This window comes from Cetorhinus maximus, chromosome 6, assembly GCF_964194155.1.
Source record: "Cetorhinus maximus chromosome 6, sCetMax3.hap1.1, whole genome shotgun sequence".
Lineage (NCBI taxonomy): Eukaryota > Metazoa > Chordata > Chondrichthyes > Lamniformes > Cetorhinidae > Cetorhinus > Cetorhinus maximus.
Window position 1 is genome coordinate 20,060,942 of NC_135884.1, and position 18,140 is coordinate 20,079,081.

Sequence of the window (18,140 nt, forward strand, 5' to 3'; positions counted from 1 at the left end):
CGCGCAGGACCCCACTAACTCTAAATCCACCACTGTTCAGAACTGAATACTGGTTGGGGAATGAAATGCACTCAGGGGACTTCTGCACTACCTGCCTGTTTCTTCTTGACTGCCTGGTGGTCACCCATTCCCTCTCTCCCTGCATATTCTTAAGCTGAAGAGTGATCACATATATAAATGACCTATCCATAAAGCTCTCAACCTCAAAGATACACCGCAATGATGCCAGCTTCTGCTCTAACTCTGAAACCCAGTTGTTGAAGCCTGTGATCCTTCCCACCTGAAAGCAAGATAGAAAGTTTTTTTTTTAAGTACTGAATGAGTCTAAGGATGAAATGAATCTGTGGACCAGGACAGTTTTGTGATAGACTGAGATGGTGCACCTTAAGAGACATCAAGGATGTGCATGCTCTTGAAAGAGGATCTTAGGATGCAGTGAGAAAAGCAGTTCAAGGAATTCTGAATTTCCAGGAGATATCTGTAATTGTGAGTGGATCTGAAATATGAAGGGTGGAATTTCAATTTATGATGTTTGTTTGAGAACCCCCAAAAATCTAAAGCAAATGAACATTCAAGGCAAACATGAAACTTTGAATAAGGTTCCTGGAAAATAAAACGGCAAAGGGTTTTTAAAAAAAATATGTTGTCATAGTTTCTGAAACCCATCATTCTTCTTTTACCACTCTTTTAAGACCATAAGACGTAGGAACATAAGTAGGCCATTCGGCCCATTGAGTCTGCTGCACCATTCAATAAGATCATGGATGATCTGATAATCCTCAACTCCTGCCTTTTCCCCATAACCCTTGAATCCCTGATGGATTAAAAATCTGTCTATCTCAGCCTTGAATGTACTTAGCGATCCAGCCTCTACAGCCCTATGCAGTAAAACATTCCACAGATTGACTACCTTCTGAAAGAAGAAATTCCTCCTCACCTCTGTCTTAATTGGGCAACCCCTTACTCTGAGATTATGCCCTCTGGTCCTAGACTCTCCCACAAGGGGAAACAACCTCTCAGCATCTACCCTGTCAAACCCCCTTAGAATCTTGTATGTGTCAATGAGGTCGCCTCTCATTCTTCTAAACTCCAATGAGTACAGGCCCAACCTACTCAACCTCTCATAAGAAAATCTCTCCATACCTGGGATCAACCTAGTGAACCTGCTCTGGACTGCCTCCAATGCCAGTATATCTTTCCTTAGATAAGGAGACCAAAACTGTTCACAGTATTCTATGTGTGGTCTAACTAGTGCCTTGTATAGTTTTAGCAAGATTTCCCTATTTTTATACTCCATTCCCTTTGAAATAAAGGCCAATATTCCATTTGCCTTACCTATTACCTGTTGAAATTGTAGGCTAGCTTTTTGTGATTCATGCATGAGAACTGCAAATCCCTCTGTGTTGTGGCTTTCCACAGTCTTTCTCCTTGTAAATAATATTCACCTCCTCTATTGCTCCTGCCAAAGTGCATAACCTTACATTTTCCCACATTATATTCCATCTGCCTAGTTTTTGCCCACTCACTTAACCTGTCTATATCCCTCTGCAGACTCTTTGTGTCATCCTCACCATTTGCCTTCCCACCTATTTTTGTGTTATCTGCAAACTTGGCGATAGTACATTTACTTCCCTCATCCAAGTCATTAATATATATTGTAAATAATTGTGACCACAGCTCTGATCCCTCCATGAGTTACATGTTGCCATCCTGAAAATGCCCCCTTATCCCAACTCTGTCTTCTATTAGTTGGCCAATCCTCTATCCATGCTAATATGCTACCTCCCCCCAACATGGGCTCTTATCTTGTTAAGTAGCCTTATGTGCAGTACCTTATCGAACGCCTTTTGGAAATCCAAATATATTACATCTACTGGTTCCCCTTTATCTATCCTGCTTTTGGAGAAAGAAACGGGGTAACCCCCTGAAGCAAAGCCTGAAGGTTTCGTGTGTTGCGGTAAGCCTTGGTACAAGTACATCTTTTGCCATGACTGGAAGAGGGGGCGGAGACTGAGGAGGGGCGGAGACTGGGGAGGAGGAGGCGGAAACTGGGTTGGTGGCGGGGGAAGGGCAAAAACCCTGTGTCGGTACGTGACATGCAAATGATCTATTGTGACGTTAGTAAGGCTGGTGATTCGATTGGCTGTGAGGCGTCGTGTGTGAGGTCACAGAGGGGCAGTGCTGGCGATGTTTACAGCTCTCGGTGCGGGGGGTTTGTGTTGCTGAAGATTGGCCGCGGGTCGTGTCGTAGTTGATGTCTCTTCATCTCCTCACAGCCTTCGTCGACCTGGTCGAAAAAACAATGTTTTTCCTCTAGCCAAATCCTATCACAACAAAAAAAAAGAAAGGAAAAACAAAAAAAAACACCGAAGAGACTCCCCGCATGCCTTTGTGATCAGAAAAAACCCCCAGAAAAGTCGAATCCGTCGTCTTGATCGAAACAAAAGGGAAAAAAAAAAGACCGTAGGGTTTTGTTTTGGGCCCAGTATCTGGTGAACTGTAATCAAAATCGAGTTAAAAAAAACCCCGTTTTGTACCAAATATTTTTTTTTAAAAAAAAGTTTCCGACGTCGAGCTTTCTGTTTCGACAATTTAGAAAAAAAAATAACCCTGATTCAGAGAGAAAGGGAATATCGTTTTATGTTTTGGGTCAGCCGATGAGTCCTGGAGTAGAGTTGATCAAAATGAAAACTGAAATCACAACTGCCGTGGGCTTTATCACCAGATTGTTGAGGACGACAGGGCTTATTTCTGACGAGCAGCTCCAACATTTCAGCGAGTCGTTGGAGAAGTCTTTAGCAGGTGAGAGGGAGAGCAGGTTTGGTATTGAAAATGGGAAGCCTTCAAATCACTTATTTCTGGGGCTAGCTCCATCTGAAGCAGGTCAACGGTAAGGAAATCATTTTACTCACGCCGAATAAGTGCAGAGAATCGAAATTGTGGCGAATTGGGAAAATCTATATATTTGACATGTGTTGTGAATTTTTTTTTCTCTTTATTTATTTATCCCACCCTCCCTACAGAAATGGAGAAAAAAAAAAGCGCAGTTGGGTGAATTCGGATTTCACAGCCACAGCACCACTGTGAGAGCAAAGCAGAGCGAATTTTGCAGGTCATTTGAATCTAACGTTTGTTGTCTTTGTTTGACAGAACACTATAGACACCATTGGTTCCCCCACATGCCTTGCAAAGGGTCAGGATACCGATGCATTAGGATCAACCACAAAATGGATCCTCTGATAGCAAGGGCGTCCAACATCATCGGACTCAGCAGCCAACAACTTTTTCAACTTTTGCCAAGTGAATTGACTCTGTGGGTCGACCCGTTCGAGGTGTCCTACCGAATAGGTGAAGATGGGTCAATTTGCGTTCTTTATGAAAATGTACCTAGCAGCGGCATCTCCCCCTTGGATAGTATGATAAGTTGCAAGGATGAATTTAGAATTGGCAGATCGAGTCCCTCTAAGAGTTACATGATGACTGTTTCAAGTTAATAATTCATTTACACATACAACTGTTATTGTACAATATGCAGGCCCCTTTGATAATGTAGTGAAATGTTAATCCCTAGTTAACTTTTAGTAGTGCGACTGCCAAAACCTTTGTTTGATGTGGCCAGTGGCTATATGCAAAACTGTTTTTGCACCACATTAAATTCCTGGATTGTATATTGTAAAAACATGTACAGTCAGTGGATAATTGTGTTTTACAGATTTATATTTTAAAAATAAGCCATGGCTGTTTGTAATAAAACATCAAAAATGAATCCATATGATGTGTTCAGGATGTCTTTTAATGACTATGAACTGATTTTGTAAAACATCCACACAGTCTTTGAATTGGTACTTAAAAACATTGCATTTTTTTACTGGTCACCATAAATGTGATCTCTGAATTTAGAGAAAATATATGTTGACCACTTAACGATTGTATGGTACAGTTTACTGAGTTTTGACGTTCCTTTTGTTTCTCATTTAGATATGTTACAGGAACAGTACTGTACATTTTTTCCTAAATAATAAAGTACTTTGTTCCACCTAATGTCCCATTTTTAAAAAGCGTTTTTTTTAAAACAAGGTAGTGAAATCACAAAAATATCAGTTCCTACAATATCAGATTACCTGGAAGTAGATACAGTGTCAAAATACATGGTAGTTTTCCTGTTTGACAATCACATGTATCATGGAATGGATGAACTACAGCAGTCAAGACGACACAAAAGCAGTGTACCTGCAATGGATGCATTCAAGAGTAAGTTTATGAAGGAGGAAAATTATTTATTTCATTTTTTTCAGAAGTATAAGTAATAATGGGAAAGGTGCAGTTTGTGTTTCTAATGGAAGCTTTACAGAGTTTTTTTCACTGACAGGATAGGTGTTCTAATCTTATTTGATAGATTAATAATTATTTATACATTTATTTGCATAAGTCATGAGTTACATGCTAAATATTACTCAGGTTCATCTTCCTGTTTTCTCAATGTACAACTGATTGGGCTTTTTTCTCCTAGATGCCATTTTGAAAATAAATGAGAAATTTCAAAAAAAGGCACATAAACTTAGTACAAATTATTTTAGTTTGTTATATATGCAACAAAAATACCATTGAGTATGAGGTGGACAGATTGTCCATGTATTATTTGAGTTGGATTATTTCTGGACTTGACATTTTATTTTAGTTTTCAGTTTAACACAAAAAGTTAGCATGCGGGTGCAGCAAGTAATTAAGAAGGCAAATTGAATTTTGGCCTTTATTACTAAGGGGTTGGAGGTTAAAAATAGGGAAGTCTTGTTACAACTGTACAGGGTGTTGGTGAGGCTGCATCTGGAGTACTGTGTACAGTTTTGGCCCCCATATTTAAGAAAGGATACACTGGCATTGGAGGCAGTTCAAAAGAGATTCACTAGGCTGGTTCCTGGGATGAAGGGGTTGACATCAAGAACGGCTAAACAGGTTAGGCCTTTATTCATTAAAGTTTAGAAGAATGAGGGGTGATCTTATTGAAATGTACAAGATTCTGAGGGGGCTTGACACGGTAGATGTTGAGAAGATGTTTCCACTAGTGGGGGAATCTCGAACTAGGGGACATAGTTATGGAGAAAGAGGACACTTGTTTAAAACTGAGATGTGAAGGAATTTTTTCTCTCAGAGGGTAGTGAATGTCTGGAATTCTCTACCCCAGAGAGTTGTGGAGGTTATATCACTGAAAGTATTTAAAGAGGAGGTAGATTTTTGAAATACTGGGGAGTTGAGGGCTATGAGGAGCTGGCACAAAAGAGGAGTTGAGGCCTGGGGCAGATCTGGCATGATCTTATTGAATGGCAGGGCAGGCTTGAGGGGCCGAATGGCCTACTCCTATTTCTTATGTTCTCATAAAGTAACATGTGAGGAAGGTTATTTGACAGGATGGGTATATTCAGCCCCTTGGGTCTTGCCCATCATTGAATTAAATTGGTAGCTATTTGGTAATTGTATTTACCAGCTATGTTTTCATAACTCTTAGTACCCTGCCTAACAAACATCTATTAATCTCACTTTTGAATTAAACATCCAGATACACTCTACTTACTTATCATTTCAGCATCCAATTTGTTTTTAAATTATTCAACAGGTTTCGCATTTTACCAGATTTGGGAGCCCATACACGAAGCATTGTGTGAAGAACTGCCTGACAGATGACTCAAATCTGTCTTTTACAAGCCTGATTGTTGCTCTGGATTGGTTGGACATACTCAGTGTCCTGTCTGTGAAGAGGCCAAATTCTCTTTCCACTTCAAAACCATTTTAACACAATTAGGTTTGTATTTCGTATTTTTCCTTTCCAACTACAGTCCCTCAACTTGTTTGCATTAAATTTCACCTGCAACTTTTGTGCCCATTCACTGTATCTCACTGTAATTTCTGGGCTACCTCTTCTGATTTCTCTGCCTTTTCCTAATGTGGTAGCTTCGGCAAATTTTATCATTTGCATTGAATTTCTGAATCGAAGGTATGGATATGAATTAGATATAGCAGTGTGCCTAAAACTGATCATTCAGGCACCTGCTTAATACCCATTCCCACTATGACATAGCTACTCTGACAAGTACCCATTGTTTTTTATTTAAACCCTTCAGAAATATTTATGCGTTTCCAATTTTTAACTTGAGTTATATCTTTAGTGTGGAACTGTTGAAAGTCAGTGAATGAAATTGAAGTACATTGGTAGTAGTTTGATATGTGAACATGCTTAAGGTGCAAGCCTGGATGATGATGCAAAACATCTTAGCCAAACCCAAAGTTGTCTACATCCAATGCACTTCCAGTAATGGTTGCTGGATAAGAGAAGGAAGCCTAGCTGGGTATTTTTTTGTCTTTCACAGGGGATACAAGGGTATATTTTCTGCAATGAAAACAAATTTTGCTGATTTTCATCGAAGTCAAATTCCAGGATTTTATGGAGTCAGTCCTAATGACAGTCTTGTGATAAGCTCTGGCTAATATTGAGTCTGCCAAAGGAAATGACACAAGTCAGCAGTCCTTAAAATGCTACAGCCAATGTTTAAAGTGATGCAACTACATGAAGGTAAAGTGTCTCCATATGGGGGTAAATCACATAGGGGAATATTTTGGTGAAAGGATGCAAATGAGCTAAGCGAACACTGCTATTAAGGCACGTCTTTTTGAAAGTCTAAATTAGTCCTAAATTTGGCCCTAATTACTGATTACCATAATTTGAACTTGCCTGGGAGTTCTAAAACAGGCAAGTGCAGATTTACCGCTCAAGCACAGACTAGACAAAATATTAATGGATTAGAATATGTGTTCTGCTGGCTAACACATTGACACATTTCAGGATGACTCAGGGGCTGAGAGGACAATGCGCAGGTTCTTATGTGTGATCCTATAGGTCCAAAGGTGGAGGGATGCCCTTTACCTGCAGGGGAGAAGAAGTCCATTTCGCCCTTCTGTCCCCCTCCTGCAGTAGCTGATTCTGCTCTGCTTTGACCCATATCCTCCCATTCCTCCTGCAGGCCAAGGGGGACCCCCAGCAGAAGGCTAGTGAAGAAGATTCCCTTTCTCTTGGTGACAACTGAAATGTGTCCAAAAAGGTAGAGTAACATAGCACTTAGCCCTTTTAGGTGAAGTCCTCAGAGAATTTACAGAATAAATGTTTGATAGAGTATTACTGAAGTCCTGACAAAGTGTCCCAAATAATCACCCGATGAGTTTCAGAAGCCCTCTTGAAACCTCCAGCGGCAAGAGAACAGTAAATAGTCGTATACATTGAAGTAGCACTCAAAATCATCTGCAACAAATTGTATTTTTTTATTCATTATTGGAAATCTCATCCTGCCCGTGGATAAGGTTTTGCAACCGTAAGGTTGGATGGGCAGCGAAAAATTCTACTTAATCACCAGTTTAAGGGCTTTAATAGGCCTCTTAATTGTCAGCAGGCACACTGCTGACCCTCACGAGCACCAGCCGACTAAAATATCGCACGTTATTTCACACTTGGGCACGTCAGGCATACGCCCACACGCTGAGCTGAAAATCCTGGCCCAGATGTGGTCTCATCAATGTCCTGTACAAATGTAGCAAAACTTTTTTACTTATATATTCAATTCCCCTTGCAACAAAGGTCAACATTCCACTTGTCTTCCTAATCACTTGCCAGACCTGCATACTAACATTTTGTGATTCACGTACAAGGACACCAAGATCCCTTTGTGCTGCAGAATTCTGCGATCTCTCTCCATTTAAATAAAACACTGCTTTTCTATTCTTCCTGCCAAAGTGGACAAGTTTTCCCACATTTTCCCAGATTATGTTCCATCTGCCAAATTTTTGCCCTCTCACTTAACCTATCCATATCCCTTTGCAGACTCCTTATATCCCCTTCAAAACTTATTCCCCCACCTATCTTTGTGTCATCAGCAAATTTAGCAACCATACATTCAGTCTCTTCAACCAAGTAATTGATATAGATTGTAAATTGGCATATAGTATAAAAGTACATATCAGCCTTTATGGACAAAAAAAATGACTGGAAAATAAACGTAAAGGTAGGAAATGATGTCTGGACAAGAAACAGATTGGCATAGCACCAAATTCCCCATCTCATGGCTGCTAAAGTGGAGGTGCTAAAAGGGATGCACTTGAGGAAATTTTCCTGTATGGTACTCAAGGACATCTTTTCCAGAGGACAATAATGCAGCATACTTGGCAAAAGAGAGCAGCCAGAATGAATGCTATGCATACTTCCTGCAGGATCTGGGATTGGATAACAGAAGATAGCATACTTTAAGACTGCACAGTACAATATGTTTCAGATAGATGAGTTCACCCCACAAAGTGCTGCAAGTCTTATGTGTTCTGTTGCTGGCTCATGTCAAGCCTTATATCTCTTTCATTGCTTCTCATGCATACTGATTCCAGTGGGGCACACATTCAAACTGTGACTTATATTTGAAAATGTTGGTAAACCGGTATCTTCAAAGACCTTCACACATCAAATCATTGTATTGCAACTAAATTGCACGATTATGATCGGTGTGATATAGGCTGCAGGAGGGCCACATAATTAGTGTCAATGATCCCTCTACATGGGGAAATATGGCCATGCCATGTTGCATTTATAAATGCTGGTCATAATGACCTGTGTTTCTGTCATTTGTTTGATACATGTGTGAACAGCACATTGGCTGATGCTGCAGATGATCCCAATGCTAATCTGAACAGAGAGAGAAAAACAAAAATAGAGGATCTCTGGCCATAACATTCTTGCATGGGCTGCAGATGTCTTTGCATCAGGTGGCTTAGATCTGCAACTGGCTCCATGTTGACCTGGATATTTTGGAACCAAATCTATATCGTTATTACAAGAGGCTGTCGATACAGGCGAAGGCATCATGGCAGGTATCACTGCTGATGTGTCTGGCATTCATATTAACATCACTTCAACCATATTTATGTTCTATCTTATTTATAGTACATCAAATCCAACTCCCAACATTAGTTTTAACTTGACTTGCTGACCATCCCATGACCTTCCAAGTTAAATGCCTTGTTCCCTTAGTTACCATGAAAGTATGTATCACAAGAGCTCTTTACCCATGACTCCTCATTAACTGTTTTTTGTATTGTGCTAAGCTGTTTTAAGTACTTAAGTTATTCTTAGACTTCCAGTGATGTAGCATAAAATATAAAATTATTTTAGGTATCACATAAATATTGCCTGCGCTAGGAGAAAGAATACAAAGGGGGTGAAATTCATCTATGTCAGCAACATGATACAGACTCATAGAGAACGAGCAGCCGATTTTTCACCATGCCAGTTTTTACTTTCCAATGACTTGGAAAATAGTACCAAGATTCTTAATTTCAAACCAAGTAAAAGTGACGGCGAGACTAGGAAATGAGCCTTCAAAAGAATTTGAACTATCGCCCTGAACTTCAGGTGGGGATTTTCCGTGCCCGCTGGCATCGGGCGTGAGCAGACAATATGGCACAATTGGTTTCATGACGGCATGAAACCAGTTTGCGATTGTTCGCTCAGCCCGCCGATGGCCGGCCGTGTTTCCTGCCATCAGACATTGGGAACCTCATTGTAATACATCTGCATATCATTATTAGGCCAGCCCACCGGAATAGTCACCTCCAACCTTCTTGGTCATCCATCCACATCAACTGGAAAGTACGCCGACGTGTTTCACAGCAGCATATAAAAGGCATGCACTTGGCGGGCTGCACTTTGAGGAGAACTCGGAGGTGAGTACACAGCAATGATGTGCAGCGCTCGCCAGGTTCGCCTGTTGGACTTCAAGCTTGGGGCGTGTTGGGGGAGGGTCAAGGGCAGCCCTGCTGTTGAGGTGACTTGTGGGGGCGGGCGGGGGGTGGGGAACAAGGGCTGCCTTGCAGTTGAATATAGCACATAAGCATTCGGGGTGGGGGGGTAGGGTGGGCAAGGGAAATGGCCACGCATTAGGGACATCTTATATAAAGTTACCGTTTTTCTGCAACTGAGACAGTTCAAGTGCAGCCATTGATAGGATTGGAGTCGGGCTTCTAGCTTATCTGCCTACTCAAGCAATGCAGAGGCACCAAAGTGCCACCAAGTGTACCAGAGTTTTTCACCACCCCTGCCCCCCAGCCCTTGGCACAGACTGCAATGTCATGAGCATTTTAGCGGACTACAGAACAGTTGTACAACTGCAAATGTTGTACAATCTCCTTGCTAAAGCTGGTCATGGAGCAGTCACTGGTGGAGGCGCTCAAAGCCCCTTGCAATGTCAGCATCCCGGTTTTGACCAGTCTCCCCGATGGGTCAAGCTTGCAGTGCGGGTTAGGAGAATACCTGCGCCTGAGCTGAGAACATAGCATGCAGCAAAGCTGGAGCTAATCAGCTGAGGCAGAGGCGGGTGGGGTCTCAGGCAGCCATGCAGCGCACTAACCTCTGGCCATCCAAGTGGTGGCCATCACTGCCTGGGAAGCGTTAAGGGGCCTTCAGACTTAACCAGGACAGGTGTTTAATACACCTATGCTAACCCACATGTCTCTCTCTCTCTTTCATCCTGCAGGAGGAATACATCAGGATCATGGAGCCTGCTGAATTAGCTGTATGCCTGATGGCCTACAGAGAGTGAAGACGATGGAGGAGAGAGCAACTGAGGCTCCTGGCTGCACAGAGGGAAGAGCAGCACCCTTTGGAAGAAGGGGTGGCTGGGGCTCCCACCCATGCTGCCCAAGAGCCACAGTGAGCCTTTGCTGGTCAGTGCCTAGAAACACCCAGGATCAATAGACGATGCCTTTCATTCCTGCAGATGACTGAAAACCAGTGTCACCAAAGACTGCATATGTCTAGGGAACTGGTCAATCACATCTGCCACCTGCTGCAGGATTTGGCGCCACGGGAACATGGAGGGCATCCTTTTTACTGCCAGTGGCAGTGAAAATGACAGCAGTGCTCAACTTCTATGCCAGTGGCTCCTTTCAGGGCTCCACAGTGACCTCTGTGGAATCTCACAAGCCTCCACCCACAAATGCATCCATGAGGCATCTCAAGGGCAACTAGGGATGGGCAATAAATGCTGGCCTAGCCAGAGAAGCCCACATTCCATGAATGAATAAAAAAGAGGTCACAGATGCCACCTTTGCGTGGGCACACAACTTGGTGCATTTGGCACAGGACAGCCAGGATGCAAGAGCAATTGGATTTGTCCAGATCTCGGGCTTCCCACAGGTGAAGGGTGCCATCGACTGTATTCACGTGGCCCAGGTCTCTGTCGCAACACCCATTCAACTTCATCAACAGCAAGGGATTCCATTCGCTGAATGTACAGCTGGTGTGCAACCACCACGAACCCATCCTGCAGGTGTGCGCACAGTTTCCAGGGAGCATGCACAATTCCTATATCCTCAGTTGGCCACAGATCCCTGAAGTCTTCCAGGGTCCATAGAAGCTGCATGAATGGCTCCACAAGGACAAGGGCTGCCTGCAGAGGACATGGCTAATGACACCCGTGCAGCCTCAGACTACAGCAGAGCGAAGGTATAATGAGGCTCATGTTGCAACTCGCAACTTGGTGGAGCAAACCATATGGATGCTGAAAATGAGGTTCTGGTGCCTGGACCGGTCTGGTGGAGCCCTGCAATATAGTCCGCGGAGGGTGCCATGCATAGTCGTCGTCTGCAGCACCCTTTACAACCTTGCACTGCAATGGGGAGAAAAGCAGGCTGAGGAGGAGGTGGAAGAGCTGGAAGTCTCCTCCAATGAGGAGGTCGCCGACGGGAATGAGGGTGAGGAGGTCCTCGAAGGTGACGATGACGGCGATGAGACCCTCGCACTGGCTAGACGAGGCAGGCAAGCTCAGGAGGCCCTCAAAGCTGCTAGATTTGTGGAGAATGATGACGACATACAGTGAGGAGACTCCATAGATCCTTGTGTTGCATCTATGAATGTTTGAACCTAGTCTGGCTCATGGCAGCACACATAACCTCTGTGATAATGTTCCTGTCATGAAGATGCAGTAGACGCCCTAATAGTCATTCAATTGCAGCAGGATGATCAAAATATGCAGACTCCATAGTCTTCACATAGCCTTTGCAAATGTCTGACTCCTTTCTGGCCAAGGGCAGCTCGCTTGTGCTCTGTGATCAGGGTCATTTCATAGAAACGCAGCCATGAAACTTTAGAAGTATCTGATCCTTTGTCTGCCTTTAGCACCTGGCCCCTTCACTGGTCACAAATGCTGAAGAGATGTGGGCCAGCCCCACCTTAAAGGTTCTGAGAGCACACAGAAAGAATGACGGAATTCTGTGACGCCTGCCCACTACATTCTGGCAGCAATGAAGAGCACCGTCGAGGTGCAGGCATCAGTAACGTGTCCAGGGAGTGTGAGGCTGGACCATCACTTTGGTCTGAAGGCTGCACAGAGCACAGGGAAGAGGCCCTGGACTGAGACACCTGCCTTTATCTTGTGCAGAAAGGTTTCACATCTGAGTGACACGAACGCTGCTCATCAGAACAAGGAGCCTTACACACAGAGACATTCCTGGGAGTTTATTGACAATAGTGGACAGCATGTACAAGTGATTAACATCCGTGCCCAGGCTGTGCAACTAATCCTTCTTAGCTTTCCTAACCCTGCCGCTACATCTTGGTGCTCCCTGGACATCCACAGAGGAGGTGGAGGCAGCCTGCTGACTGCAACATCCTGTCTGTAATGACCTTGGCAGGGCATCCTCTGGAGGGCTTTCAGGTTCCTGCTGTGCGACAGTGGCACCCTCCTCAGCCTATGGAGCTGAAGCTGCTGAGGTCATAGGAGGACGGGATCGAATGGGATGGACACTCCCGGAGTCACCTGGAAGGATGCCCCGTGGTGTGCACCTGCTGATCCTTCTCTGCATTGGTGCCCAAGGGCCCCTGGCCGACTCCTTGAGGAGAAGTGGAAGCTGGAGTGAGATTGAGCTGCCCCACACTGCTCTCGCATACACACTGTTTGAGGCCAACTATGGCATCAGCGATGGAGTTCAGCCGGCCCAGCAATGCAGGAGCAACGTCCTGGACCAAAGTCTCCATGGCGGCCACCATCCTGCCCATGTTGACCTCGGTGTGTTGGCATGCCGGTGCTATCACCTCAGAGTGAAGGCGGATGGACTCCTCCATCGTGCCTTGCAATATGTGGAGTGCAGCGGACATCCCTTCCTGATGTTCCCAAGCTTGCCTTTGCAGCTCCAGCAACTGTGACATGACCGAGTCCAGAGGCTCGTCATCTGACTCGGACTCAGCACATTTCTTACCTCCAGCAGTCCTCTGAGTGCCAGACGCCTGGGAAGTCCCTGCCGCCATCTGCTGTGGAACAGACAGTGCGATGTGCTCACCAGATTGTGACCCCAAGACTAATCTAAAGCTAGATCCCACCGAAGTGTGTTTGTCTGCGCTGGTGGAGGATGTGGGTGTGCACTGTGACGGGACTTCGAGGAGGGTGCCTCCAAATTCCTCTTCAGAGGTTTCTTCGGGGCTTGATTGGAGGCCCAGGGTCATGGATTCCGTTGGCTGTTTCCCAGGTGTGCTAGTGGAAACAAGGGGAGATAATTAGTGCATGGCAGTGGCCTGTGAAACAGGACACATCACTCACAGCATGGTTATCTGATGGATGTTGCACTGCTGGATCCTCACTTGGTAGAGCACCACCGACATCACCATCAGCACAGGACAAGGCCAGATCCTCAGCAGCTAGCTGGGTAACTCTGTTTTCAAAGTCCACGAGGACCTTGATTTCAGGCATTCCTCCACCAGTCTGCGACCTCTCCCTCTTGTTGTGTGCCTGCTTGACCTACATGAATACAGATGGAGAGAGTATAAGCAGTGCACCTGCCAGGCCAGATGATAAGTATGTCTGGCATGTGTGGGTGGTGAGTGATCCCATGGACGGGTTGAGGACAATGATGGTGAGTGTCTCAACCTGAGATTCCAATATTTTTATAAAGCTGGTTTTTCAAGTCAGTTTCAATGAGTTGCTGCGCTGCTTCTTCTGACCTTTGGGCAGTTTCGTGTTTCTGACTTTTTTTTTGAACAGCCCAGCAGAAAACCACGAAGCTGTCCATAGGTCAGTAGCAGTTGCAATTTGCAACTAGAGTCATAGAGGTCTACAACACAGAAAAAGGCCCTTCGGCCCATCGAGTCTGCACTGGTCAAACAAGTACCTAACTATTCTAATCCCATTTTCCAGCACTAGGTCCATAGCCTTGTATACCATGGCATCGCAAGTGCACATCCAAATACTTCTTAAATGTTATGAGGGTCTCTGCCTCTACCACCCTTTCAGGCAGTGAATTCCAGATTCTCACCACCCTCTGGGTGAAAAAATTCTTCCTCACATTCCCTCTAAACCTCCTGCCCCTTACCTTAAATCTATGCCTCCTGGTTATTGATCCCTCCACCAAGAGGAAAAGTTGCTTCCTGTCTACCCTATCTATGCCCCTCATAATTTTATATACCTCAATCTCCTCTGCTCCAGGGGAAATAACCCCTGTCTATCTAACCTCTCCTCATAACTAAAACTATCCAGCCTAGGCAACATCCTGATAAATCTCCTCTGCACACTCTCTAGTGCAATCACATCCTTCCTATAATGCGGATTCCAGAACTGCATGCAATACTCGAGCCGTGGCCTAACCAGCGTTTTATACAGTTCCAGCCTAACCTCCCTGCTCTTATATTCTATGCCTCGGCTAATAAAGGCAAGTATCCCATATGCCTTCTTAACCACCTTATCTACCTGTCCCACTAACTTAAGGGACCGGTGGACATGCACACCAAGGTCCCTCGGTACTTCTCAGGATCCTACCATTCATCATGTATTCCCGTGCCTTGTTTGTCCTGCCCAAGTGCATCACCTCACATTTATCCGGATTAAATTCCATTTGCCACCGACCAGCCCATCTATATCCTCCTGTAATCTAAGGCTATCCTCCTCACTATTTACCACCCCACCAATTTTCGTGTCATCCGCGAACTTACTGATCAACCCTCCTACATTCAAGTCTAAATTATTTATATATACCACAAAAGCAAGGGACCTACTGCCATGACAGTATTCTTGGCTGAATATCTGCTTGAAAAATGGTAAATCAATTTCCTGTAATCATTTTAGAGCCAATTGGATGCCGGGGGGAGGGGGCAAGGGGATGGTAGAGGGGTGAGCAGGGTGGGGCTAAAGTGGTGGTGGGGTCAGGATGGGTGATGGGGGGTGGCGAGGGGTCGTGTGAGGGGTGTGGTAGGGTTGGGGGGGGTGGGAGGTGAGGGGAAATACGGGTGGTCACTTTTAAGGTTTAGTAAACAAAATTAAATATTGTACACTTCTCAAAATTCTCTTATGAATTTAAACCAGCATCTAAATAGCTGTCTAAATTTTCATCGTGCCATAAACGAGGCACAATTCTGATGAGATGCTTTGTTGATGTACCTGAGCTTGAGAATGTTGGGCCTCATCAAAATAAATGTAAGAAACTAAAAACCGGGAGTGATGCAAAACAGGGTGTTGACTCACTATCACCCATTTTATTACTTTTGCAAAGTCTGGGAATTAAATCCCTATTTACCATTAGGAGATTGCTTAAACAAAAGATTTACAAATTTCTGCTCCATTCTAGGTTCACCCAGGGTAGATTCTAAATTCACAGTGTACAACACAATTTGTATGACAGGGAAAGGGGAAACAAGCCAGTTCTTGGCCTGAATCTTCTGGTTGGCATGCAGGGGCGGGCCTCGCTTGCCAACGCATAAATGACGACGGGCGTGTCTCCCGACGTCACCGTGCATCATTCAGATCTTCAGTTCGGCACGCATGCACCAGAATCAGCTGCGCGCCCACCAATCTGCCAAAGGCCTTTTAAGGCCATTTAAATAGCAATTAAAATAATTAACAGGGCTGCCCGTCCAACCTTAAGGTTGGCGGGCAGGCGAAGAGCCCATGCGGCCTTTGCATTTATCACGGAACCTCATCCACGGGCGGGATAAGGTTTCATGAATGTTTTTAAACTTTAATAAAAATTTTTAATAAAATTCATAGACATGTCCCAACTCATGTGGCACTGTCACATGAGGGGACATGTCCAAATAATTTTTAAAAATCTTTTATTCACTTTTTCACAATGAAATTATATTCCCTGAGGCACGGATCTCTGCACTCAAGCCCCGACTCATCCTCCTTTCCGCGCCCGCACAGGGATCGCTTAGCGCTTCTGGGTACGCGTCACGCTGGGCGGGCCTTAATTGGCCCGCCCACGTAAAATGGCTGCGCACAGCCGATCGCACCCGCTCCTGCTCAGCACCCCTCTACAGGGAGAAAATTCTCCTCCTTGAGTTAAGGCCATACTGAATTTTTGTACTATGTATCATTCTTTGAAAATTTCAGATCAACAATTCAATCTACATTTTCCCTGAGCTGCTGGTAGATGTCAAATTGACAAATTCTGAGGATAGTGTAATTAGTGTAAAAGGGACAGATGCCATTTATGGTATATTGTGGGTTGATGCCAGAGATATAGAATGGGAAGGTTGCAATAGCTACAGAGTGGAATTATTTTGTTAATGTAGTGATTTCTTGGTAGCCACTTTCCTAATGTCATTTGATTGTTCTGTAATAAATTATCCTTGGAGAATCAGCATTGGGCCTCCAATTTTACCATCGCTACAATCACTCTCCCTACTGCATACAGGTGTAATGAAAGAAAGACCAAACCAACATTTATACAGCATGTTTCATGATGTTCCAGATTGCTTCACAGCCAATTCAATACTTTTGAGTTGTAGTCATTGGTACAATGTAGGCAATGTTATCAAATGACGGAGCAGGCTCGAAGGGCCGAATGGCTTACTCATGCTCCTAATATGTGTGTTTGCATGTTCTTATGTCATTCTGCATGAATGAGATAAGCTGGGCTAGATGGCCTTTGTCATCCATAATTATCTTGCAAACAGAGGGTGAAATCATGACTGGAGTTCTGTTTATTTTGTTGCTAATGGAAGTTTACTGTGAGCAGGCTTTGTGGGTGAAGTGCAGGGATAGGAGTGCATGATGGGCTCATAGTGAAACAGTGACCTGTTTTACTTGGCACAACATTCTCAAGAGTCTTTTCCATTGACTTCAATCTTGTCCTTTCAGCTACTTGCCTATTATCCAACTCTATCTTTGTGCTTTTGTGAGTTTTTTGAGGGATTGAAATATTGTGATAAAGTTGTATTGCATTGTAGATATTGAAAATATGTTGTAGTGAGAAGCAGCAATCAGCAGAGTCTTTAGATTTGCTGATAAAGAAAACACAGTTACAATTGTGAACCATTCAGTCTTTGTCCTCTGGACTCTTAAAAGTATTTTGTTGCACAGAGACACCAGCTGGCTCCAACACTTCTCAGTGACAGTGAAGATCTATGTTGTTCAATCATTCCATTTTGTTGCTCAGGAGTCATCTGATTTTTCTAACCTGTGAGATTATTGATAAAATAATCCAATACACCTCTTGTATGAAATAATTATATTGAATAATATCATGCAATCAGGCAGGAGAAAGTCTTGTACTTCCTCTACAGAATGGAAAAGATCTTGTGCAATTTACCTGGGTTGAAAGTATTTAATTTTTCCCCCAAATATGAATTTACTGTCACCGTGTCCATATGGTGCAATGTGCAGAACATGTTAATGAGGGCTGAGGCAATCACCGAATCAGTTTTATCATCTGCACAGTGTTATAAATAATTAATAGGATATTTTCCTGTCAAATTAACAATATTGCCCAATGCCGTAAAAGTAAAATGTGTAACCTCTAGGTTGTTTAATAGTCACAGTGGAATTACTTGTAGGGCGCACACAAACAAACATTGCATTATGTTGTTGCGGCTCTTAATATTAATCACACTGCATATTTATTGGACGATATTTGTAACCAGATGGCAACAATGGGCATTATCATTTTACTAGGACTTTTCTGTGATTGTTTGGTGAATTGATTGGTGAATCTTGAAAGGGGAAAAATATCATGCATGATTGAAAGGAAGTGTTAAACTGGGGGTGTGGGGGGAGCAGTGGTGGGGGGAAATAAGGGGTCTGGAAACAGGAGAAGCACCAGGGCCCATAATTTCTCTCCCTTACCCTGGA

The 18,140-nt window shown here is 43.9% G+C and overlaps 1 protein-coding gene and 2 long non-coding RNA genes across 3 annotated transcripts in view; all 3 read left to right on the forward strand.

The window, feature by feature from the left end:
• Positions 1 to 18,140, forward strand: part of LOC144681619 (uncharacterized) — a 324,557-nt gene that overhangs the window by 132,083 nt on the left and 174,334 nt on the right. The window lies entirely within an intron of this gene.
• LOC144681597 (protein BTG1) lies at positions 2,143 to 4,041 on the forward strand. Its single transcript, XM_078543323.1, has 2 exons — positions 2,143 to 2,802; positions 3,151 to 4,041. Exons 1-2 carry the CDS (start codon positions 2,658 to 2,660, stop codon positions 3,492 to 3,494), a joined length of 489 nt encoding a protein of 162 aa, XP_078399449.1. The 5' UTR covers positions 2,143 to 2,657; the 3' UTR covers positions 3,495 to 4,041.
• Positions 5,613 to 11,594, forward strand: LOC144681598 (uncharacterized). Its single transcript, XR_013576802.1, has 4 exons — positions 5,613 to 5,797; positions 6,363 to 6,565; positions 9,616 to 9,750; positions 10,560 to 11,594. It is a non-coding gene; the product is annotated as an uncharacterized LOC144681598 (long non-coding RNA).